Source organism: Astatotilapia calliptera, chromosome 10 (genome assembly GCF_900246225.1).
Source record: "Astatotilapia calliptera chromosome 10, fAstCal1.2, whole genome shotgun sequence".
NCBI lineage: Eukaryota > Metazoa > Chordata > Actinopteri > Cichliformes > Cichlidae > Astatotilapia > Astatotilapia calliptera.
This window is the reverse complement of record NC_039311.1, coordinates 26,880,830-26,905,474: the sequence shown is the minus strand read 5'-3', so window position 1 is coordinate 26,905,474 and position 24,645 is coordinate 26,880,830. Positions and strand designations below refer to the sequence as shown.

Here is a 24,645-nt window from a genome sequence, read left to right as displayed (position 1 = left end):
TCACAATATGTGTGTACTACGTTTGACTGTTATATTAGCCCAATGATACATGCCGTTCTTTAAGCCACACCTCCCTAAAAGCACACTTTATTCTGATTGGTTGCCCTTTGCTGGGCTTCCCCAAGTAGTGCTTGTAAACCACACCTCCTGATCTCAGCTTTGGCTCATGTCTGAAACCATATAAGGGAAACCATACACATGCCAGGAAACATGCAAAGCGAGCTGTTAGAGTTTTTGGCTCATCTGGATTATTTTTACTTAAATCCTGATCCCATTGTTTGAAACATCCAACAGTATCCAACAATTTAACAGTATAAAAGTGATAATTAATAAATGGGAAATAATATAATATGATCACTATCAGGGTGCCTACAGTATGATAGAAAAGTGTCCACTATTTGAACAAATTACTTGTAACGCCAACACTGAGCTGCATAAATTAAGCTTCACGCTGCAGTAAAAACAAAGCTTTCCTCTCCAGTTACATCCACTTGCATCAAGTAAAATAGCTCCCACGGTATTAGGGATTGCATCATCATAATACATAATACATACACCCACCCGACCATGTGGATTATATAGCATATTATTATGAATCTACGCACGCTTCGGAGCTTGATCTCATGTTTTTGTTTTCACTACAGATTGGCTACTGGAACGACGCAGACAAACTGGTGCTGATCCAGGACTCTCCGCTGCTTCCAAATGACACTTCTGGCATGGAAAATCGAACCGTTGTAGTCACTACAATCATGGTAAGAGACCAGCATGTCCTCAACCAACGCGCACACTCATGCATGCAGTAATATTCAAAGTAATTTGTAATGCCAGGAAGTGTTATTAACAAGTGCCTCTGCAGATTACACTGATTCATATGCAGAGCCAGGAGTGTCAGATTTAGTGGATACACATCATACATCACAAATCTCCGACACTGATACGAAAAACATGACGGTCGGCTGCACTTTTTGCTTGCAAAGTGTTTCTGGTTTGTTTTTCTGATGTACTTTTTTTGTTACATGTTTTAATATATTAAAGGGCATCTTTAGTGGTAAAATTTTAAGCAGCAGCCAGATGAAATTGGCAAGGGCACATATTCAAGTTCAGTGCTCACAATTTGGCACTTTTATAACCCTAAAAACCTTTAAATTCTGCGCTACGAGTGACCAGATTTCAGAGATAAGTCTGCTTAGTTACATAATTTTCTATTTTTAAAAAAACTCTTAAGGAAAGGGGATTTATTTTTATTACTTCAACAGAAATTTCAATAAAACATAACACAGCTGTAGGACTAACTGCCGTCACTTAGATTTTCCTTTATTGCACCAATAAACATCATAAACAGCTGCCGTTATTGAGGGTTTTTTATTTTTATTGCATTTTATAAAGCAGTGCCATACATCTACAAAAGCATTTCACACACACTGAATTGCCTTTGCATGGCATGCGAATCTCAAGCTGTAGCAGCGACTCTGCGGTGGCTGAATAGAGTAAAGCAGCCAGATGTAAATGTAGCATCTGAGGGGAGGAAGGAAGGAAGGTAAGGAAGTGGGAATGGAGAGTCACAGCTCAGCAAAATCCTCCCTCTTTTCAGCCCCTGATGAGGAACCCCATTTTAAGAAACTGATCCCCAGTTGGACGCAAGCAGGATATGAAAGCCCTTAATGGCAGAGTGATGGACACAGCAGCCTGAGCCAAAATGAAGCCCTAAAGACACTGGGCGAGAGGAGAGACACAGCAGCTGTGTTAATGGATACCCTGTTTCAGAAATCTGAACAAGAAATGGAGCCGCTCAGAGCCATAATGGAGTCCCTCGAGAGGATAATAAAATGCAAATGGAGGGGGAAAAGACAGTCCTCTTTTCTTTTCTGTTTTTTACGGACGCCCTCATGGATGGACACCTATTGAGGCCTAAATGGATCCCCCCACTCCTACCATCACAGCATCTGATTTCTAGCATAAACAAGCTCCAACTACACCTGCTAATGTGTGTGTGTGGTAGTGTCATGCATTGTCATGCTTGGTGTGTCTGTGTGGCCAATCACAGCTCGAGAATCACCCCAGTTTGCGATTGTAGTGTTTTGCAAAGATCTCCAGAGCCTGAAGCGTAAAGTAAGGAAGTGGCAGTGTATAAATATACATGTTGTCTAAACCTGTCACCTTCTCCTACTACCTGCTCTACCGTACAGTACATTACACACTCCGAGGGCTTCCTGTAAGCCTTAAAACAGCTTAGAAAGACTAATGCTCTCATAATCATCCCAGTTCATATCCATCATGCTTTTGTGCAGCATGATAATATAGTTACATTGTGACGGCTGCCTTTCATTCCCGCTTTTAATGTTTGTTCTGCGTGTTTGTGAGAGTAATGTTGGCTTAGCATAAACTTAATGAAGCGTCCAAGTTTTATATTACATCCATCTGTGTCTTAATGCGTTTTAAGAACCCTTTGCAAAGTAGCAGTTTAACATGTCGTGGAATATGCTTGCTGATTATCAGGCCTACACTAGCTGCTCCCTGGCCTAAGCCTGAAATAAGTTTTATGATCTCACTTATATTTAAAGGCGGATAGCTCCTCTACCCCAGAAACCTGGAGACTGGGGCATGGCAAAAGGGGGGGCATGGGGTGGCACCAGTCCCCTCATGGAAAAAAATATGAAAAATTTAGGGAGGGACAAGAGGGTTTGGTGTAGTCTTCCTTAATGCATCATTGTAAATAAAACTATTCAATTTTCAATAAATTAACTTGCATTCAAAGCTCTTGTGCTAATTCTAGATGTGAAACAATGAAATTTAACTTTTTATCTTAAAATCAAGAATGTGTGAGACATTGTTTGACCCATCAGCAGAATAAAAAATCTTTAAGATCCTACCCAGACTGGATTCTGTTCCTTAAATGGTTGAATCATGTTCTTTCATGTGGTGGCCACATGTTACAGGGCAGCCATCTTTCTCACAAAGTCATTGTTGGTTTGGTCTGGAAACAGCCATGCCACCACATTTAAATAAAATAAAATCCCAGAAACCGTTTAATGGCTCTTCTCTTATCTTAAACCTTTAAGAGTTGTCTGTATTTAAACAACACAAAAAATGACGAGCACACACTAAACCAAACCACAGTTGGAGAATCCATGATATTGATTGGTTTTTACCTTTTTTTTTTGCCGCTTGTTTTGTCTTCTTAATTTTTTTCTGTGCACAGTTTAGCTGTGTGTTGTGTTCCTTCTTGTTTGTCCGATTTGACGGCTGCTTTTGGCCCAAAGCTGAGGGCTTAACTCTGCCCTTGCTTTCACATAATTCAAGCGGGTCCACCAGGTGCCCCCATTCTTCAGACCTGAACCTATCCTGAGGCCATATTTCTGTCGTTTCTTCTCCACAAAGTTATATGATTTTATAAGAAAGGCTTTCTCATAAATAAAAATGACATGACAGTCAACAAGTGCAAAAAATACTTCACCTTCACTTGCCAGTAATCCACATATTTAATGCCAGATACTCGCTGCAGTCCACTTGTGGTGCTGTAGCATCTTAAAAAGAGAAAACAACTTTCAGATTTTTTTAGTACATCAAAGCTGAGCTCCCAGATTAGCATGGCTACAGTCTAATCTGTTATAATCCAGACCGTGCCCTTTAAAGTATAGAAGCTGTGGAGAGTTTTTATGTCTTGTCACAACACAAGGTCATACTGTTTTCAAAGTGGTGTTTAGTTCTCTTTGTCGTGAGCCTAAAGCTTTAAGAGATAGCTAAAAACCCTGTGAAGTCTTTGGCTTCAGCTGCCCAGAGTTTGATGAATATTCAGAAAAGCTCCCGTGGACAAGGACGACGTTTGATTGTGATTATATGGGCAGTAAAAAGGCTGTGAGATTTGATGTTGTGTGCCTTGGCTTAAAACTCCCTCATTACACATCTTGGCACAGTATCAACCTGCCAAAGGGCAGGAACTACATAGAAGTCCTGCAACAGCGGTGAAATGTTTCAGAAATGGTTTTGCTGTTAGGCTTCACTGTGGTGCTTAAAATCCCTGTTGATAACGCACCTACAACCTCGGTCTCATTCAAATTTCGGGGTGTCAACCCCAAATTTAGCAGATTAATTTCCAGACTGGATTACTCCAACTTTGTATATGCTGGACTGAGTAAAAGACTGCAGTAGGTTCAAAATGCTGCTGCAGAAACATCATCATCATTCAGTGTATAGCTTCATTTGGTTTGTTTCAGGTTATGAGTCAGATCTTTTTTATCGTCACATGTCATAATCTTAGGTGAATTAATCAGTAACATTTAGTAATACCAAATTCCTGAATGGCTCTTACAGTTGCAGCTCTAAAACTCTGGAATCACCTTCGTCTTTAAATTATTTCTGCCTTTAAATCCTCCCTTATTCTGATTATTTATTGTTCTGTTAACTGATGCATTAATTGCTGTCATGTACTTTGGTCTGTTCTTTTTAAAAGAATTGAGTACTTCTGAGCATTAAAAGAATTTCTAGTGGACCAAATAAGACTGGAAATAATGCTAATAAATGTTCAATTAAATTAATTTCATAGGCCTCTAACATCAGAGTTTCTCTGAGTATTTTGGTCTGAAATTTAATTCAATTCTGTTGTCATTTGAACATCTTCAAGCTCTTTATGCTGATTTTTTTCCAGGCATTGAGGGAACCTTCGGCCAGTCACCTGTGGACAATTGTGGGGGGCAGCCAGAGTATTTAGAAAGCAGATATCTGGGCTCAACAATTCAAATCAACAGATAGTGGACAAGAGAGGTAAAGAAGAAGGCAGGCAGGATGGAGCCGGTGGAGATGAGTGTCAGGGGTGATTTGTGATGGAAGGATAGCAGCAAAAGTGAAACGGATGGTAGTGAGTATGGTTTGGAGATGGTGGCACTGACAAAAAGACTGGAGGTCGAGCTGAAGATGCTCACATTTTCATTGGCAGTGACCAAAATGCACAAGATTAGAAATGAGCAGCTCAGGCTGACCAGTTTGGAGACAAAGTTAGAGAAGCAAGGCTGATTTGGACATGTGCACAGGAGGGAGAGTGGGTACATTAGACAAAGATGTTGACAGTGGAGAAAATTTCTGACAGGCATACTTTAAGCTGCAGGTTCTTCATTGTCAACATTTATGCTGATGAAAATTACCCAGAAATGGATCAGAGCACGTAGCCTTATACGACAATTAGGGGAAATGAATTCTGCCTGTATTCAAATTACAACATTCATCAAGCTGAAGCAAACAATTTGCAAACAATTTTATCAGTTAAAAAGTTTTTTTTCTAGATCTGACTAAAGTAAACTAGATGAAAATAAATGAGAGGTTGAGGATAAGAATGCAAAAATGTTCTTGAGTGAGTCACTCTGTGTGATTGTGGGAATGAAGGGCACGTTTCTTAAACCTTATAAATAGTAAATTTGTGATTTATAGACGAATGTTGTCTTTTCAACCACGTTTTACATTTCTAATTATATTTTTGCTTTACTGTTGGGAATCGCAAACTTTGGCTTAGAGTGGCTGAAGCTTTCAGATTCAAAACCCTTGACTGTAGCACCCAAACGCCTCTGCTGTGAACAAAAGCAAAATGGAGATTCACAGTATATTCTCTGTGTGCGCTTCAAATGTGCTCCTCTTTTCAGTGTCGTACACTCAGTCAAATAAAGTGTGATTAGAGCGTCTAATGGCTGCTGATGACTAAACCCCGACATGAGTCACTCATGGAGAAGTAATAATGTGTGTGAGAGCGTCACACAGTTTGGTTTTTGCGGTCAGGTTTTTGGACAATGGGCCATCATTCTGTTATTGCTCATAATCAAACAGAATGTGCAGCAGATTGTTTGTCCTGCGTAACGTACAAAACACTCACACACAAAGCCAAATGGCCAGATTTTACTAATGTAGACTGTGTGTGTGTGTGTGTGGGTGTACGTATGGATTTGTGACATGCAGTTGGCCCTGTGGTATGTGTGTGTGTGAGAGTGTGTGTGTGTTCTAATGGCATGTGTAATTAGTCTCATTAGGCAGTGAGTGAAGCCGTGCGGTTGTGATTATTGACCAGCCTGTCAGCCATGCTGGCCTTTACTGTGAAGACCTCTGAAGTACTGCTCTGTTCTTGTGCCAGAAACACTGACTCCCTCTGCTCCTCTGGCTGCCAGCACTGTCATACACCCCGCTATCATAAATCATATGGATTAGAGCCGATTTCCCTCTGATATAAATCCAAAAACACTGGCAGAGATCAACTCGCAGATTAAGTCATCATCAATAAAACGCTTGCGATTCATTAAAAGTGTGACATGAGTTCCATTTAAGAGCCAGCACAAGAATTCCTGATTCCTGTAGATCATCAAGACTACCAAGGTCCTCAAAGAGGACATTTAAAGTAGAGATGTCCATCCGGACCACAACAGGGATGTTTTCCAACAACACCAGAAACCCTGGGATGGAGGTGGGTTGCAAAGTGGCTTGCAGAAGCACCATGCAGGCCGAATAAGCTTAAAGACTAAACTTTATGTGAGCTATCAGCTGCTGGGGTTGGCTGTTGAGGTAATTTGATTGCTAGCTGACCGGCCAGACCAAACGCTAAGCTCAGTTAAACTTTTTTGACAATGTTGTTAAAACTGGTAATAAAATGATTATCAGTGTTAATCTTTGTGTAGTTCTTGGGGATTTTGTGTCATTTGCTAAATGCTGTTCTACCTCTCAGACAGTACAAAAGACAGACCTGCAGGTCTAAATAGATAGAGGAGTTAGCTGACAACTTTCAAAACACTAGGATGGTGGTGGCGAAAGCACTCATCCTCGGGATTTTACAAACTGTCTGTGGTACAGTACTATAGTGTTATCACAGCAAATATTCAGTCTCCTGTCGCGTGGTAAAGGAAAAAGCATGAAAGCCTGTTTGAATGAACTGTTACTCTGTCGATTAGTTGTACCCTGAGCTAGTAAAACCTGTATATAATGCATAAATCTGACATTATTCAGATGTCCTTTGGACTCCATGTCCTGACAAGCTGGAAGTTGCAAAATAAAATAAAAAACAGGAATTTACCATAATAAAAAAAATCTAATTAAAACTGCAACAAGAGCTATTTCTTACTAGCTGTACTGGCACCCACTGTACTGCTGCACAGAGATGAATGTGGGGAAAAGGTGTTTTCAAGAGCATTCAAAGTGTGTTCTCTCTTTTTACCTGAATTCCTGCCTAATTCCTGTCTAATAATTCTCTCTATACATGCACGAACCGAGTCCCTGGATACTGAAGGATATCAGGATATCTAGATTACTTTGTGATGAAGAGGACATAAATGTGACTTTTAACTATGTTTTTATTAGCTTTGCAGCTTTTCCTCCTGACAAAGACCTCTCCCATGGACATTCATACATTAAGTAATTAAGTAATAAGAATCCACAGCAACGTTTTTAGCTCAGTGAGCTACCTTTCTTTTCCTACATTAGGACACCTGAGGGATTAAATGAGCAGTTAAACTCATTTACACTGGCAGGAAGTGGCGCTTTCACTGATCTGAACCACAATGAAAGTGACAGTTTGACTAACTTTAGCTTGCTTCTTTGCTAATGATGTCAATATCAAAATACTTTCCAAAGCTACAGTTTGTTTTTTTACCTTTAAATGAAGACTGTTAGGGCTTGTGTTTGAACTTCGGGGAGCTGGTTATTTGTCGATATTAGTGATTATTGAGCTCCATTTTTTTCAGCTGGCATTAGCTAGTGTAGCTTTCAGGTAGTAGCAGAAGGTATTTATTTAAGTCCTTCATACACAAATTGATCTCCAGGCTGTAAAACTACAGTTTTGCTTCATTTTGTGCTTATCAATTTTGCATTTAATGCAGTTATTATGAGGTCTGTCACACACAGCAAACCCAGGGTAGGATGCTGATTATTTTCTGAGGCAGTCAGCATAATGTGAGGCTAGTGTTATGTGTAATCTTTTTCTTTGACATGTTACATAAATAATGCACAAACATAAAGACGGACAAGGGAATTTGATATGCAGATACAGAGTATGATTGATGCTTTATAGTTGTGGGAAAATGTTAATAATTAGTTAAAAGGCTTGGCAAATGATTCATGTTAATATTATTAATGAGTTATGGAACCTTGTAACCCACTACAAGCGTCCTTCACTGTATTTTAGTACATCGTGCCATCATTATGTTGTACAGTAACATCTTTGTTGTGCCGTAGGCTCAGCCGGGCATTTGCATTCTCTCCCTGCCATCGAGTCTTTGGTTTACCTTGCTTTGGCCGGCGGCAATGTCAAGCAAACACATCTCAAGAATAAATTGCTCCCATTCTCAATATGCAATATGCTGCCATCCATGACAAAAGTAATTTGTTTGGAAATATGAGTTCAGAAAGCATGCACGGCTGACATTTAGATCACTTTCCGAGGAACAAGAAATCTAATGATATACAACCTTCCTCTGGTCACAGTGTAGACTGATGTAGCCACCCCGATTATTTAAGTGGTGGCATTAAGTTATTCAGTCTGACTGCATCTAATTTCTCTGCTCCTTTCTGTTCCATGTCTGTACCCCTCCTCTACCTTTTTTTTGCTTAGTCATGTTTTCTGTCTCTGTGACATGCATCTATACAAATGCTTTGCCTGCCTAAATGATGGTGTGTGCCACATATTAAGAACAGATAGTCTATGAATATCATAGCTACTGTGACGGCTTTTTGAACTGAGACATCTCAAGGTGCATCTGACTGTGAAACTGAGGGACACCGAATGTTTAATTTATGAAAATAACATCACGTTGTATTCACCAGGACTTAAGACTAGAGACTAAGACCATAAACCCACCAAGAAAGCGATTACTGAAGTCGTAGGCCAAGGGAACCGAGGAATTTTTCTCCAGTAGATTTCTATGCAACTGTAACTCTTTTTACAGCCAGACTAGTCGCCCCCTGCTGACCACTGAAAAGAATGCAGGCTTAAGGCACTAGGCAAAGCAAGGAGTGCAGTGACTATAGCTGTTTTTACAAATTCTCTGTAATTCTTTAGACTCAGACTTTTTAGCTATAGCATGTCAGTGCTGTCTGTGTGAACACAAGTTATGGTCTTTCTCCTCCCACCTCCTTCGCACTGATTTTCTGGTGATTTCACGTGACTAAAAAGTCAAAAGTATCCAGTTCGACGTCACCCACGTGTCAGTGAGCTGTCCTTTAGTTTAAGGAGATTCTGTTTAGATGCCGTAGTTTATAAAAGTAGAAAGTTGTTCAGACCTGATCTTTCTCTCCTGTAGCTGACGTATGAAAACTGCTCACAAAAATAGAGAAATTATATAAATCTTTGTTCCATTTATAGATTATTATCTTTAATTGTGATGTAATATTTCTTTTTTTACATTGTAATGAAAGTCATTGATGTTGTGTTGTGAAAGCTGATCAGGATTCTATCACATGGATGATTAAAAAAAATGTACATGGCTTTCAGGTCTAAAAAGGGCCTTAAACCTGCATTCCTTTTGATGGCCACCAGGGGGTTGCAAAAAGATTTCCAGTCATATAGAAGTCTATGGGAAAATGTTTCTGTGCCGTGATCTCTGTAAATATTTTCCTGCTCATCTTGAATAAAAACATTGAGTCCTTTTTGTGAATTTAAGTCATTCCAGCTGTTAAAAAGGATGACTATACTCTTTGTTTCTCCCAGTTTCAAAGATGGTGAGGCTTCTTACCTGGACTTCCCATTAATGTGTGATTTTTACTGTGACAACGTAAATCTTATATGCTGTGTATGCTCTGCTCAAATCACAAACAACTAAAAAAGACAGTTAAACTTTCTTACGACTGCAGAGGTTCATGGTTGTTGTTATCTCATCATCTGATTGATTAATAGTCATAACATGAGCTTGTAGTCTTAAACTAACCTTGCTCATTGTTGAAGAACTGAATGTTAAACTTTCAACAGGAAATACGCAGCTTTTCCTGTTTTTAAAACTTGAAGCAGAAATGCTGTGAGCACCAGGGATAATGCACTAATTTAGCCTCGTTTCACCTTCTGTGCCTCGGGAAGTAGCTCAGGTCGTTGACTAATCACAGGGTTGGCGGTTTGATCCCCGACGCTTCCTAACCGCATGCTGAAGTGTCCTTGAGTAAGGCACTGAACCCCAAATTGCTCCCAGTAGTCAGAGAAGCACCTCCCATGGCAGCTGAGTGTGTTGGTGAGTGGGTCCATGAGATCGATTCAGGTTAAAGTGCTACATAAATGCAGCTATTTACCGTTTCTCATTACAGCTCAAGAATGCTGATCGCTCGGTTAGGTCTGAAAATGTGCTTTAGTCTAAATAAATAACTGCATGTATACATTTAAAACAAATTTAATGGTTTCAGTGTTTAAGACTGAAGAAAATTTAGTTTATGTACTAAGAGTCCTTTTTATTTAAAGGGTTTCTTTTCTGTAAACAAATACTTAGTAAGCTGCTTCCAGACTTTGGTGCGCCACCCCAGAAAATTCAAATACATTGTGTTGTTTGAGCATTTTAGAAATTTACAACCTTCATGAGGTCAAAAATATTCAAGATGAAAGCTTACACTGTGTGTATTCTCCCTCTTTCCACATAATCTGAGCTCTAAGTGCAGTACCCAAAATTGACCAACAGGTGTCGCTTTTTTGCCTGAAAGACACGACTCATTCAGGTCTTCTCGTTCTTCTTGCCCCAGGCAACAATTACAAACAGTGACGGGGTTATGAGATTTCGCTGCTTTGTTTGTTTGTTAGCAGGCTTATTTTGGATTGCTTTGCATGAACACTTTACCAGCAGTGGAGCTTGGCCCAAGATTTGGACTTGATCTAGTAGAACAGATTCTTTACCATTGCAAGAGAAAGCAAAAAGTAAAACATTTCACAGTCCATCTTGTGTATAATAAGTGTATTAAGCTGAAATTGAGAAAATTAGGAGAGATCATGAGAGTAATCCGGATTCAGATCCTTCTGGATCCAGGATTCAATTCATGCATGGTGTGGAGGAAATGATCCACGTTTGTGGAAGTATCTAGTCGTAGGCTCCTCTTGTTTGTTTGTTTCATTTGTCGTCAGGCCTGAAAATCAGATTCTTCTGTCAATACTTATAAGAATGCATTGTTAACATTCAGCAGTCTGTCTCTGCCATTTCAGTGTTTCTAGGATTTGTTACTACCTCCAAAATTTAATCAGTAAGAATTGTGCGTTTTATCATCTGCATGCCCTATATGCAAACCAAACAGGCACCTCATCAAGCCGTTGCTCCACAAGTACCTTAATCCATCATGGTATTGATGAGCTACAGTTCAGTGCTCTCTATTTGTGTGTCACTGCACAAACCCTCATGTCTGCGTGTCTGTCTGTCTGATGGTTTGGTTCACTGGTTATGGTCCCTTGTGTAGGAGGGACCCTACGTGATGCTTAAGAAGAACTGGGAGATGTATGAGGGCAACGACCAGTACGAGGGTTACTGCGTGGATCTGGCTTCAGAGATCGCCAAACACATCGGCATCAAGTACAAGATCTCCATCGTCCCCGACGGAAAGTACGGCGCCAGGGACCCAGAGACGAAGATCTGGAACGGCATGGTCGGGGAGCTGGTGTACGGGGTAAGAACTTTTGTTTTCAATCTTTTTTGACGGAAATTATCTTTGTTTTTTTTTTAAGTTTTTTTATGACTCATTTCACTGAAGCTTCAATTTTATGCTGTCAATAGAAGTCAAGATGGTATTTACAGAGAATATGGTGCCTCCTCCAGATCTTTTTGTACTAACAATACATTTGTACAAAAGCTTGGTTTCTGAGAGAGAGAAAAAGACTCTGATCTTGAAAGCTGAAAACTGAAATTATTGATCAAAATCTACATCATTAAACCTCAAACCAAAAGTCGATGAAAGAAAAGATACATAAAACAAACTAAAGCTGCTGTTGTAAATCTTTGATGAGTATGACATGAAAAAAGTCTATATTTTAAAGGCTGAATGATAAAAAAAAATTATATTGATAAATTAAACTAATTAAATTTTGTAAGCTCATATTAGTATTACTAGTATGTATTAAGTTCATATTATGCAGTAACTGCCAGGGCTGGAGCTCCTTGAGGCTGCATTCAACACCGTCAATACATGCAGACTCCTATATTAAAATGGCTAATATTAGTACATTAAAAAGCATTTTTTTAATTTGATTTTTTTAAAAAATCTCTAGAGCTACAACTAAGCAAATAGAAATTTTTTTCTTTTAACTTACCCAATTAATAATGGGTGTGTCAGCTTCTACTTACTGTTAGCTGTTTGCTAGGTATCGCCTTACGCTACAGTCACAGTAGGGAAAACTGTAGTTGGAGACCACGGAAACCAAAACAGCTGTGCCACATGAATTTGCGATCTTGTTGCCTTTGAAATGGTCGCTCTGAGGATGGAAACCAGGTCTGTGACCACAGCAGTCAAAGGCCATTATTATCATTGCTATATTTACATGTTAGTGCTAATTAGCAGCTACCTGCTTCTGTACAGTCTATGGAAGCAACTTGCTAACCCAGCTTGCTAACATTAGCACCATATTGGACCATTTTACCTTCTCCACCAAATATTGAATCTTCTGGCTCCAAAAATTTTAATATTGAAATGACCAAATCCCAAACATAAAGCTTTAAAATAGTAGTACACAATCCAGAAAGTGCTTTTATATTAAGTCCCTTTTTAACTGCCTGGCCATTTTACACGGGCTCTTTAAATTACTCTAGTTCCATTACCGTTTGTTCTAGAAACAAGAGAAGACAATTTTACAGACGAACGTATAAAATAAGTCCAGGCAGCCTGTATGATACTTGTGTGATAAAGGGTTAACATCAAACGGCATCAACAAAGGGTAAATTAACAGCAGATTAGCAAACACGGAACAGAGAGATTATATGTAAAAGCTTATTTTCTGCCCAGCTAAGATAAATAACAGACCTGTCTATCGTAGGGTTAAATAGATTCCTTAAATCATAAAACGCTCTATATGTCTTTTTCATGCAGAATTTTGCCTTTGCAGAAGCTTTTCCTACAGGAGCGGTTTTTCTTGACCTGCAGAGAGCTCCGTCTGAAGCACTGTTTCTGTTTGTTGTGGCCATAATTAAGCCCATATGAAATGAAATCGCGAACAGTCTCTGGTGTTGTTAATGCTAGCAGGATGAGGGGAATTAGGGGAGCATTAGAGCAGAGCTTTTGGAGGAGAAACACAGGTGTGGAGCTTGTTAAAGAATCTCTGAGGACATTTGATTTGAGAACGAGGTGTCTTTCTGCTGCTCACCTTGATGTGGGATCAAAAAAGATGCAAGGATGTGCATGAGGAGTGATAGAGCAATTTCAGGGCCTGCTTGTGGTTTTTTACTTGAATGTTTTTAAGGCGAAAAACACATTTCACTAGGAGGAAACATATAGAAACCAATAACAAGTGAAGATAAAAAGGACATAAGTACAGCTGAGGTCTCACTCATGCTTTTCTATTCAATAAATGTGTGATATTGTACTTTCTGTCTGACACTATGATTATTTTCCCTTCATCTGCTGAGAAAAAGCTATAAAATTCATTTTTCCCAGAACAAAAAAAGATCCTTTTGATACTTTCACGAGCAGCAAAAGCATTTTGTTTAAAATGTACAGTCAAAAACCAAATCTTTTTTTTTTTTTTGTGATGAGTTAAGTGGCATTTTCACAAAGTGGCATTTTTCTCGCCTGCGCCTCTTTGGTGCTGCAGTGACTCACTGTGAAGTCGACTGCGGCGAGCGTAAGCAGAGGCACAGTTCGGGATGTGTCAGGACTGATCAAGCAGTACAGTGCACTTTTGGTGTAAAGACTAACCAGGTTGGTCAAAAGTGCAGGAACAAAAAGTGCAGCTCTGTTCTCTGCTATTTTCATCTCTTTAACTAACTGAGAGCAGAAACGCAGCCTGCCCAGTAGAATTGCTTTGATGGGAAGACATGCTGAGCGACATTACTTTAATGTAAATCCCTTAACAGGAAGATTTAAGTGCCGACGTGCTGCTTTGGCCAAGTACAGCTGGCATCACACAATTTTGAGCCATTTGGACCCTTTTAATCCCACAACAGAAATTGTGTTCGTGTACTACGTCAGTGGAAACATAACCAGAAGTAAAAGCTGCATTTTTAGCATCGCAGTATGACTTTAAGGTCAAAGTTGTTGCAGTGAGACTGCAACAAAGAATTTCAGCCAATGTGATGTCATTCATCCATATGTTTGCATTTTGAGGCTTTGACTGAAGAATTTGAAGCATCTTGTATTTTTTTTTGAACCAGCTGTCATAAGTGAGGAGCAAAGCTGGCTGAGAATCGAGCACACTGAGGACTTGTCATTCACAAAGCAATCTGGAAACCTATCGCTGGTCTGGTGGCCAACATTTCAGGGCTTCTGTTGTAGCTAGGACATCTGGAATAGTGGATAACAGATATCCAGGCCAAGACTTCCTCTTTTGTCCACCAGCCATTGTTAACTATCCATCCATTCATTTACTTAACCGCTTATCCAGTTCGGGGTTGCAAAGGAGGCTGGAGCTTCTCCCACGTGGCTTGAGAGGTGATGATACACCATGGAGAGGTTGCCAGTCCTTTGGGCCAACACAGAGAGACAGACAACAACACACACTCACAACCAAACTTGTGGCCAGTTTAGAGTAACCAATTCATCTAACAAGTACAGAGATACATGTGTGAGAAAGCCAGAGTAGGTAAAGAGAACCCATCCAAGCAAAGGCTTAATGTGCAAACTCCCCACAGAAAGCCCCCTACGAACCAGGAGGTTTAAATCAGGAAGCTTATACCTTGTGGCACAGTGATGTGGCTTCTCCCTGTGCCTGTGTGGGCTCACTCCAGATACTCTGGCTTTCTCCCACAGTCCAAAGACATGCATGTTAGGCTAGCTGGTGATTCTAAACTAGCTACGGATTGCGATTGGTTGTTTCTGTCCTACCCCATCCCTCACCCTGTGACAGCCGGGATTGTGTCCAGCACACCTGCAACCCTGAAAAGGATAAGTGGGAGAAAACTGGATGGACGGATCCTAAATAACCAACTTGTCAGCAAACATTGTGTTCCTTCTTTTCACTCCGATGAATCTTTTGTCTTTAACTTTTTTGTTCCTGGTTGTTATACCTGTGAGCAGAAGGCAGTTCCTTGTCCCCCTGAAGCGGCTGACCTTAAGACCTTAATGCCTCATTGTTACTCGTTTATGCCTTAAGGACTTTACACACTGGACGTATAAAATTCATGCAAATATTTTTTGCATTCAGTAAATTCTTTAGACTCACCGATTCTTAATGCAACCATTCACACTAATTGCGTAATTTCGCTGAATGAATTTGTGGCTTTTATTTTTTTCAGATCAAGTTGGGTTTTTCAGATATTTCCCATGAGAATAAATGGGTCAATGCATTTGGCACCAACTGCGCTCGTAGCTCAAAACACACACCAGTACTGATATGGAAATGGTAAAATACTATTTTACCTCAGATACACAACAAGATGCTGCTTCTGATCAGTTGACTCTGTGAAATGATTTCTTTCGTTCCCATCTCTGCCGACAAGAGCTGCAACTTAACAAAAACCCTAAAATATAACTGGTTTTATTTTTTGTTTTACTCTTAACTAGAAGCATAATCCACCAAATGAACATGGTGATGTATTCAGTAGCCTTTGAGCCAACAAGTTCACAGAATTCATTAGTAAAGTTTTTAGTGAAGTCATAAATTAAGCTGGAAGTGAGACTATTTTCTAATAGATTTCTAAACAAACTGGGTTTTTTGTAGCTATCATGTGTGTTTGCAAAGCTGGCAGCTTATTCTACTGTTATCATGTGACTTCTGAGGACATGCCAAGTGTCAGCACTTCTTCCCTCTAAGGCATTGGTTAGAGGCCATTCATTTCTCCCCCTGCTCTGAACAGAAAAGATCCGTTCTACCACAAAAGCCCCTGCCTCCTTTTAACCCTGCCTTGTATTTTAGTGCACACTAAATGCCCTGAGGCTGTCATCTTAGTGCATTTTGCTGAGGATGAAAGAACTTAAATCTCTTTCATTTTCTTTCCGCCCTCTTTTCTCCTTTCCTACCTCCTTAAGTGCGCGATGGTCATAATAAAACTTTAAATTCTTGCTGATATTAAGCCCTTTGCTTCCCTGCTGGGCAGACAAGGTCACAAGTGTTGCTAAGTCACTAACTGTAATCTGGTTTGTGGATTTTCAGCAAGTCGGTATGCACTTTTTCCACAGCTGCAGACCTCCGAGGTGGCCGTTTCCCCTTTTTTTGCCTTGCTGTGCTGTAAGCATATTTCTCTGACATATTATTTTATCCTCCCTACTCATTCCCCTGGAGTTTGAGCTAAGCCTTTGAGCATTAGAGAGGATTTCAGAATTTCCTTTTCAATTTCTTTCCCTTCTCTCTCTGTCTTAACTTGATCACTCCGAGATGTGTTCGGCTGCCATCTTCAACTTGATCGCTCAGAGATTTGTTCAGCCAAGGGAGAAATTCATTACGTGAACAATGTCATGAATAAGAATGACACCATCTGAGTAGGAAGAAGAAACTGTTTTTTGTTGTCTGAGGGTTGGCTAGCTATTGCCCTTTGGGATGCATCTGTGACTAAGTGGTGTTTGATTGTTGCATGGCCGGGCTCAGAAAGATGATCCATCATTTGCATTTGCTTATCTGTCATCATTTGGGTTCAGGGAGGCTAATCAAATTCCGCTTTATCTACCTATGCAACCTATCTACAGAAAGCGGAAATCGCTGTGGCCCCTTTGACCATCACGTTGGTCCGGGAGGAGGTGATTGATTTCTCCAAGCCCTTCATGTCGCTGGGCATTTCCATCATGATCAAAAAGCCCCAAAAATCGAAACCAGGGGTGTTCTCCTTCCTGGACCCGTTGGCCTACGAGATCTGGATGTGCATCGTGTTTGCCTATATCGGCGTGAGCGTGGTGCTCTTCCTGGTCAGCCGCTTCAGCCCGTACGAATGGCACACCGAGGAGCCCGAAGAGGGCACCGACGGTCCGCCAAGCGACCAGCCCCCCAATGAGTTTGGCATCTTCAACTCCCTCTGGTTCTCCCTGGGCGCCTTCATGCAGCAGGGCTGTGACATCTCCCCCAGGTAAGACAGCATCTCGTCAATTTTTACAAGTATTTTGTTTGCTCCAAACTCTACAGTACATTATTTTTTTTTACTCAGGATACAGGCACATTACACGACCTCTAGGCCAATTATAATCACAATGTGCCTTCACGTCAGATTGGATTGGGTCTGTGTGAGCGTGGATGATCGTACTGTACAGATGACTCTGTGTGAGCGTAGCGTACTTAAATCCCTCGCCTGTCAATCCAGTTAGGACCGTCATCATTAATTCAAACATGTTTGATTGACACAAATGAAAACCGAACGAGTCTCGACACCCTGCTGTGACGAGCAGTAGTCTGTGACAGACGAAGGGGGGGGAAAGAACACATTAATATGTTGTTCGGGCCTCGTGTTTTTAATCACGTTTAACACATCGCTGCCGCTGAAGAACAGCAGTCAGTCTTTTTCAAATGTAGCTCATTTTAAAAGTGTGGGCGTGTGTATTAAACAGGATGGAACATGATTTGGAAATGATAGTTGGCATGAGCGTGATTTTTTCTTTTTTTTAAAATAAAATCTTTATTTACTTCTATACTATGTAAATATTTATGTCATGGATATGAAAACCTCATCATTTAGTACTTTTAAAAAACAAGTCCAGACAGTTTGTCAGCACAAATGATTAAATAATGTTGTTTTGTGTTACTAAGGAACATAAAAATGATCTTAAGGAAATAGTTCAACCTTTTGGGAAGAATTTATTTTTGCCTCCTTTTCTTGATACACACTCACTGCCCATTTTATTAGGCACATCCTGGATCCCAGTTTGCCTTCAGCTTTAAGTCTTCGTAGCACAGATTCAGCAAGGTGCCGGAAACATTCCCCAAATATTTTGGTCCATGTTGACGTAGTAGCATCACAAAGTTACTGCAGATTTTTGAGCTCTACAACACATGATGAGAATCCCAAAGGTGCCTTAGTGAATTGAGATCTGTTGACTGTGGAGGCCGTTTGAGTACAATGAGTTCACTGACACTGGCACATTATTTGGCTGGAAACAGCCATCAGAAGAATGGTACACTGTGGTCATAAAGCAGTAGGCATGGTCAACAACAATACTCAGGTAGGCTGTGGTGTTTAAACAATGCTCAGTTGGTACTGACGGCCCCGAAGTGTGCCAAGAATATATTGGCCACACCATTACACCACCAGCAGCCCGAACTAGGCAGGAGGGATATGTGCTTTCATGTTGTTTATGCCAAAATATAAAATATACCTGGTTTGATTGTCTATTTTACTCTAACTAGAACGGTAATTGACCAAATGAACATAATGTTGTGTTCGGTAGCATCTGAAACTAAATGCAAATTCTAGCCTCAGTTTCTTGTTCTTAGATGGCAGCTGCGACCTTCTGCTGCTGTAGCCCATCTGCTTCCAGTTTTAATGCGCTGTGCATTCAGAGATTCTTTCCTGCGTTCCTTACAAGAAAGGAACGCAGGAATTATATATTTATGATAACGAGCAGTTAAACAGATATACCCAATGAAGTTGCTGGTGAGTGTAAACCACTGTTAACTTCTAGTCTAAGAGTTCAAATTAACACCTACCAACATCCATAAAGTTCATGAATTATCGTCCTTTGTGGGGTTTGTAACTCTGTCTTGATGAAAAGCAGTTTGTTTGTCCACTAAGTACTTAACGAAACGGCACACAGTGACTGTGCCTAGCGGCATAAACAATAGCAGTTGTGTTTATGTCTTTGTTTGTATAAGGTTTAAACAAGAACAAGAGTCTGTCGGGCCAGCAGCTCTGTGAGCGTGTGCAGCTTATGGGGAATATCATTAGTTTCAGTGGCTTTTGGTCATAAACCAAAATATTGGGCAAAAGTAATTCAGAAAACTTATTACAGTTCATCCTGAGGGAGTGATAGATGTCTAGACTAAATTTAAGTTGTTAAGACATTTGATTGAAAACATAAATGCCCAGAAGTAAGAGAAAAATGTCTGAAACCATCTGACATGTGCAACTACGCAAACAAATGTGATAAATATACAGAGTAGGGACAGAGTAGGCTGTCTGCCTCACACAGGACGGTAGTATGTGGGGAAACGGTGCGTCTGGTTTTGCAGCCTTTAAAAGACACAGTTTCCTATAAGACCCAGAGGGAGGACCAAACACAATAGCATGACTAATTTTCTGAAGGATGGATTTGTTGCAGATGCCTCGAACAGCCTAACAGAGACGCTACCACAGAAACTGTTGGACTTCAGAGGTTATAGCTACAATGGGGCAAATAATTATTTGGTCCTCTGCTGATTTTTTATGGTAGTTTCATTTTACTGGAGAGAGACAATTTCAAACAAAAATCCAGAAAAAAGACTTTTCACGGAGAAGCTTTTGTTGGCGGTAAGAAATTTCGTGTAGTTGGTCACCAGGTTTGCACACATTGGCAACTTGAAGTTTCAGCTCCCTCCACAGATTTTCTATAGGATTGAGGTCTGGAGAACAGCTAGGCCACTTCTTCTTTAGACACTCATTTATTGCCTTGGTGGTAGGTTTTTAGGTTTTTAGGTCATCTTCAGTGTTATGGCAGAGAAAAGGAGGTTATTGTCCAAGATTTTACAGTGCATGGCCCCGTCCAATTCAGTTCAGTTTTATTTATACAGTGCCAAATCATAATAACTAAAGTTGTCCTTTACCATTAATAGAAAAACAGCCCCAAAGCTAAATGTCTCCTCCTCTGTGCTTGACTGTGGGGATGGTGTTCTTTGGGTCATACTCAGCATTTCTCTTCCTCCGATCACGGCAACTCAAGTTGATACTAAAGAGCCTGAGTTTGGTTTCATCTGATCACAGTACTTTCACCAGCCCGTCTCAGAATCACATAGATTCTAACTTAAGACGGGCTTGTTTGTGTGCCTTCTGCTGCTTATAACTTATTAGCGACTGTGGTCCTCACTGCCTTCAGATCATTAACAAGATTAATATTAATTCCTGTGATTGGGCTGCTCCACTACCTTTCTTCCCATGAGGGTGTTGGGGTTTTGTTTTATAGTCTGTGTGTCTCTGTTAAAATGGAACTACGACAATAATATATCATATAATTATTGCCCCCACTGTATACGAAGAAAAACACAAAATCAAAATCGTGTTGAGGTGAGTTTATTAATATGAACAAAGTTTAGATAACATAAGTCTTTTCTTAGGAAAACTATAACAGTGGAGAGCAGACTCCAGGAGCAGTATTCACTTTCTCAGAAACACCAATAAAAGTTCCTGAAACTAGTGGAAGACTGGAGATCACGTCCTTGGCTCTCTTATGACTTTGGATATATGAAAGTCTGCACAAAATTTTATCCAATAGTTATAGACAGATTAATGTGCCTGCTGGGCACGAGCCCAGGGGCTTCTGATCTCATCCCAGAAACACTATCCATTTCCCGGAAGAACACACAAAATGAAATGAAAAGAAGTGGAGATGGAAATGAAAAATGGCAACAAAGAAATACAAAAGAGACCAAAATTTAGAGCAAAATAATGGCCACAAGGAGCAAAAATGACAAGAATTTGCAATATGACTCAAATTAAACACACAAAGAAAAGAGGCACAAAATGGTGAAAAAAGTCAACATCTTTTTTTTTCTTTCAGTCTGGGTATTTTGGTCCTCTATGGGATGAGTGCCTGAGGGGCCTCTTAAATTATAATCTGTCCAGGCCAACACATGTGGATGGATTTCATTCCATTCACAGAGCTTGGCTAAAAAAGGTATATATTTTAATTAGCAAGATTTAGAAAACAATTAGACTGACTTAAGTACATTTTGTTGGCATCCATTTATTTGGCCATTATGCCTCAGACAATGTTAATTGTTCCATTTGTTTCCAGTCTTTTTGTTTGGAGAAAAAGAAGATAAGCTGCTTACTTACCTCACAAGATGTCAGGTTGACACGCGTCTCTCGAGCTGGCAAAAAAAAGAAAAGCAAGCTTCCCAAAATAATGAACTATTTTCTTTAAAGGAAAACTTTTTCTGTGGTTTCTACAAAAGTTATAATTTTGAGGTTTTCATCTGCCGCTCACAATAAGTTGTACCCTATTAAATAACTGTAGCGTATTTGCATTATGTAAGTAACTGCACAGAATATCCTGTATATCGGAGGTAGTTTGCATGGCGATATAGTTGGTAAGAATAATATAGAGGGGTTAAGGATGAACTGTGTTAATTGCACTGTATGCAGTATGTGCTCCTCATGCTGTGTGTGCACAGTGAAATCACTCTTGCTTGTTTGTGTGTCTTTGTTTGTGGTGTGTTTGTGTGGGACAGAGAAAGTCTCAGCGAGTATTGATTTCCTCCGTCTCTCTCTCTTCCCCAGCCTTATTGTTCTTCACTGCCTGACTCGCATACGCTGTGTTGTCTGCTTGTACGGGAATTAGGCTGTCTTGGTGTCTGTCAAGCGCCGACAGTTCTGACTTTGCACTTGTGTTTGTGCATTTGAGCTCCGGTTACATTAGCGACCGCGTTTCTGTTTTTGAAGCAGCTGTCCGAAAGCCTGCGTGTTTCATTACGTGTCTGTGTCTTCTCTTCCCTTTGTCCAAATTACGAGACCCCCGAAACCCAGCCTCCCTGAGGCTTTCTACCAGCCAATTGGTGTCCAGTATGCATGGTGTACTTTGGAAGGGTAGAGAACTGGAGATCTTTGTTTTTTCCCCAATCAAAGATCAGGCTTCCTCTCTGTCAGCACACCCTGGCATTCTTAAGCTTATATGCTGCCAAGGCCCATAATTCTTAGTGGTTTCTCATTTTCTGTAAAGCCTTTCTTTGCAGTTTGAAAGGCTTTGTCATGCTTAAAGTTCCAGCAGATTGGTTATTTTAAGCTACTGCTCCTATAGTTATTTTAAGTTCTTCAGTTAACACTTCTTTTATCTCTTTTAAGCCCTTATGGATCTTATAGTGTAATAGAGTTAGTAAGATTTTAGGAGATGGAAGGAGGACCAAACCAGCCTGTATCTTTCAGCCTCCCCCACAGCAGAGGAGAACAAGATGGAGGATCCTGAGGTACATTATAGCCCGGCCCAGTCACGTAAGCAACCTATAGAGGAGGCTATAGTGGGCCTGTGACTCTGATTAAGCACCTTCATTTAAAGAGTACGATTGCTTTGTTCACATGTGTGCAGACCACCCCGCACTCACCGCCATAGCCACTCCAGTCTGCCACATCTCCGCCTGCATACTGCAGATAAGGACTTTAGAGCTGCATAACAATGTTGACATCAGAATGAAAAGTCTGCATTTCAACCCTCTGTGTTCTCGTTGCATTTCCACCCATCACTGCCAGTCCCACGGGGGTTTCTCCCAGTCCATCAGCGCAGAATCCCAAACCCCGGGAGCCTTTCCTGACATGCAAATCCCGTCACACAGAAGATATTATATGGCATACAGGAAGTGACAAGGCCAAAGGTGAAAGTGGGATGAATTTCGAGTGAGGGCTGTGCAGTCAGGAGCTGGCCGAGCGGTGGAAATCCAGTCTGCATGCAGAGTCTAAACGTTCATTCACTGCAGACCAGATTACATAAGAACCCCATAAACTGTAGACCTAATCTGCAGTGTTTGTTGCTTCAAACTGTTTGGGGTAGCCGGTTCAGCGCAAGTTTTGCAAAGGTTAATTTTGGTCACATCCGCGTTGATTGACTGGGGGTCACATTGTGTCGGTTTTCATTAGAGAAAACCCCACAGCTCTGTCCAAAGCAATACAAGCAACACGGGAGACAGATACTGGGCCCCCCACTGGAAAATGATTTTCACACATACAAATGAATGCAATTGCCATAAATGGGTCATTTGAACCTGGTGAACCCAGCTGTGACATTGTTCACATTCATAAGGCTTAATTAGCTCAAGTAATGTCCCAAATCACTATATTCGCCTATTTGTTGAGCAAATAAATAAGCTAGACAACAGACTGTATATAAAAGATGGATGTATATCGCCTACTTGTTCGTGTAATATAATTTTGTGCCTTGTGTTGTAGACATCTATATAGACTGATTTTAACCATTTGGGGGCAACGGATGCACCGGTGTGTCCAAATCACATGACCAATTTAGGATGACATAGCAACAAGAAAAACTATATACTAGTTTTTCAATTGTGTTGATAGGCCATGTAAAACCAGAGTTTGGATTTTCAAAAATATACAAGATGCTCTTTCCTGAATACTATCACCCCGTTTAGTGCAGAACCAAACAGTAAAAACAAAGCTGATGCTGCCAATGGTGGACTCATCTGTTACAAAGATCTGAAGGAACCCCAGCAGCAGGATCAAGGTTAGCGATTACTTAGCCAACCTGGGATGACAGTGGTGCTTGCGAGGAAAACAACCTCCCAAAAAACAAGGAAAAAAACATGACATTCCTGTTGGTGGAAAAATGTAACATGTCGACCAATCAAAAAAAGATATCCCAGCACGTGGCATTTGGTTGTTTAGGAAGAGGGGAAAGCTTTGGGAGTGACACGTCAAAAGAGCGAGTGAGCGATAGCAAGTTTTGAGATGTGAGAGAATCCTGACATTTAGCGTGTTTGGAGTGGGTAGTTAGGTGTGCTGTCTTGTGTAGTGTGGCAGCCAAGCATGTAGTCTAGTCATTTGCTTTGTTTAGTGTGTCAAAACAATGAGGGCACTGCCAAATGTCACGTTTGCTAGCTTAAAAGTCACCCGAGACAGATTGGGCACATCACAGGCTAGAATTTCACTTAGGACACAGACTTCTTGTGAAGAAACATTAATAACTCATATTATTTCTTTATTTAGTTCTAATAACTCATATATTTACATATATTCTTGACTAATAAAAAAAACACCCTACAAAAACTACCACATTCACATCTAATGCAAAGCAGAGACCAAAACTGCATTAGGCTCTCAGCATGTTTATTTCTCATTTAAAGTTGGATATTTTACCAGCACAAATAGCCATCAACTAATAAAACCCACTGAGAAAGAACAGGAAACTTAAAACATGTAATTTTGCTTAATTAATTGACAAAAACTGATGGATACTTACTAATAAATCCTTATATTAAAGTTACAACGTCCACTCAATTAGTAGCAAGACTTGCTAAAAGCACTCAGACTAATGGTTATCACAAAGTAATGTGCCGATTTAGGAGCCATCATTTCTCCAAGTCGTCTTACCATAACCTTTCAAGCCAATTAGATAAGCTAGATAACTTGCAAGGGAAGCATCCCCATGTTTAACCCTTTACAAAGTTCTGCTTGTTTTTGGGGTTGGTTTTTTTTTTTTACTTTCCTTAAGAGGTAAAGATGACATAAAAGGAGAAGGAGAAAAAGAGGCTGGGAGGGATTCAGAGTAGAGCTGCCTGTTCAGGGGGTTTGGGCACCAGACCAAGATACCTTTTGGGCACCTACGAGGTCAGCTGTTGGGAATTCAGTGGTATCCCACCAGAGGAACTGGAGGAGGTGGCTGTTTGAGCTACTTCTTAAAGACCTTCACATACTGTTCATCTAATTTTTCCTTCCTCCACTTGTCCAGTTTCCTCAA

The 24,645-nt window shown here is 40.4% G+C and overlaps 1 protein-coding gene across 6 annotated transcripts in view; it reads left to right on the top strand.

Moving 5' to 3' along the window:
• gria4b (glutamate receptor, ionotropic, AMPA 4b) overlaps positions 1 to 24,645 on the top strand; it is a 159,111-nt gene that overhangs the window by 110,173 nt on the left and 24,293 nt on the right. For 5 of the 6 annotated variants that reach the window (XR_003273644.1, XR_003273643.1, XM_026182433.1 and 2 more), the window contains exons 9-11: positions 645 to 755; positions 11,386 to 11,592; positions 16,753 to 17,126. Coding sequence is in view for 4 of the 6 variants with exons in the window: in XM_026182433.1 (XP_026038218.1) it covers positions 645 to 755; positions 11,386 to 11,592; positions 16,753 to 17,126 (692 nt within the window). In the remaining 2 variants the exon portion in view is untranslated. Of the gene's footprint in view, positions 1 to 644; positions 756 to 1,594; positions 3,120 to 11,385; positions 11,593 to 16,752; positions 17,127 to 24,645 lie in introns of those variants that run through there. The other variant, XM_026182436.1, reaches the window with a different exon arrangement.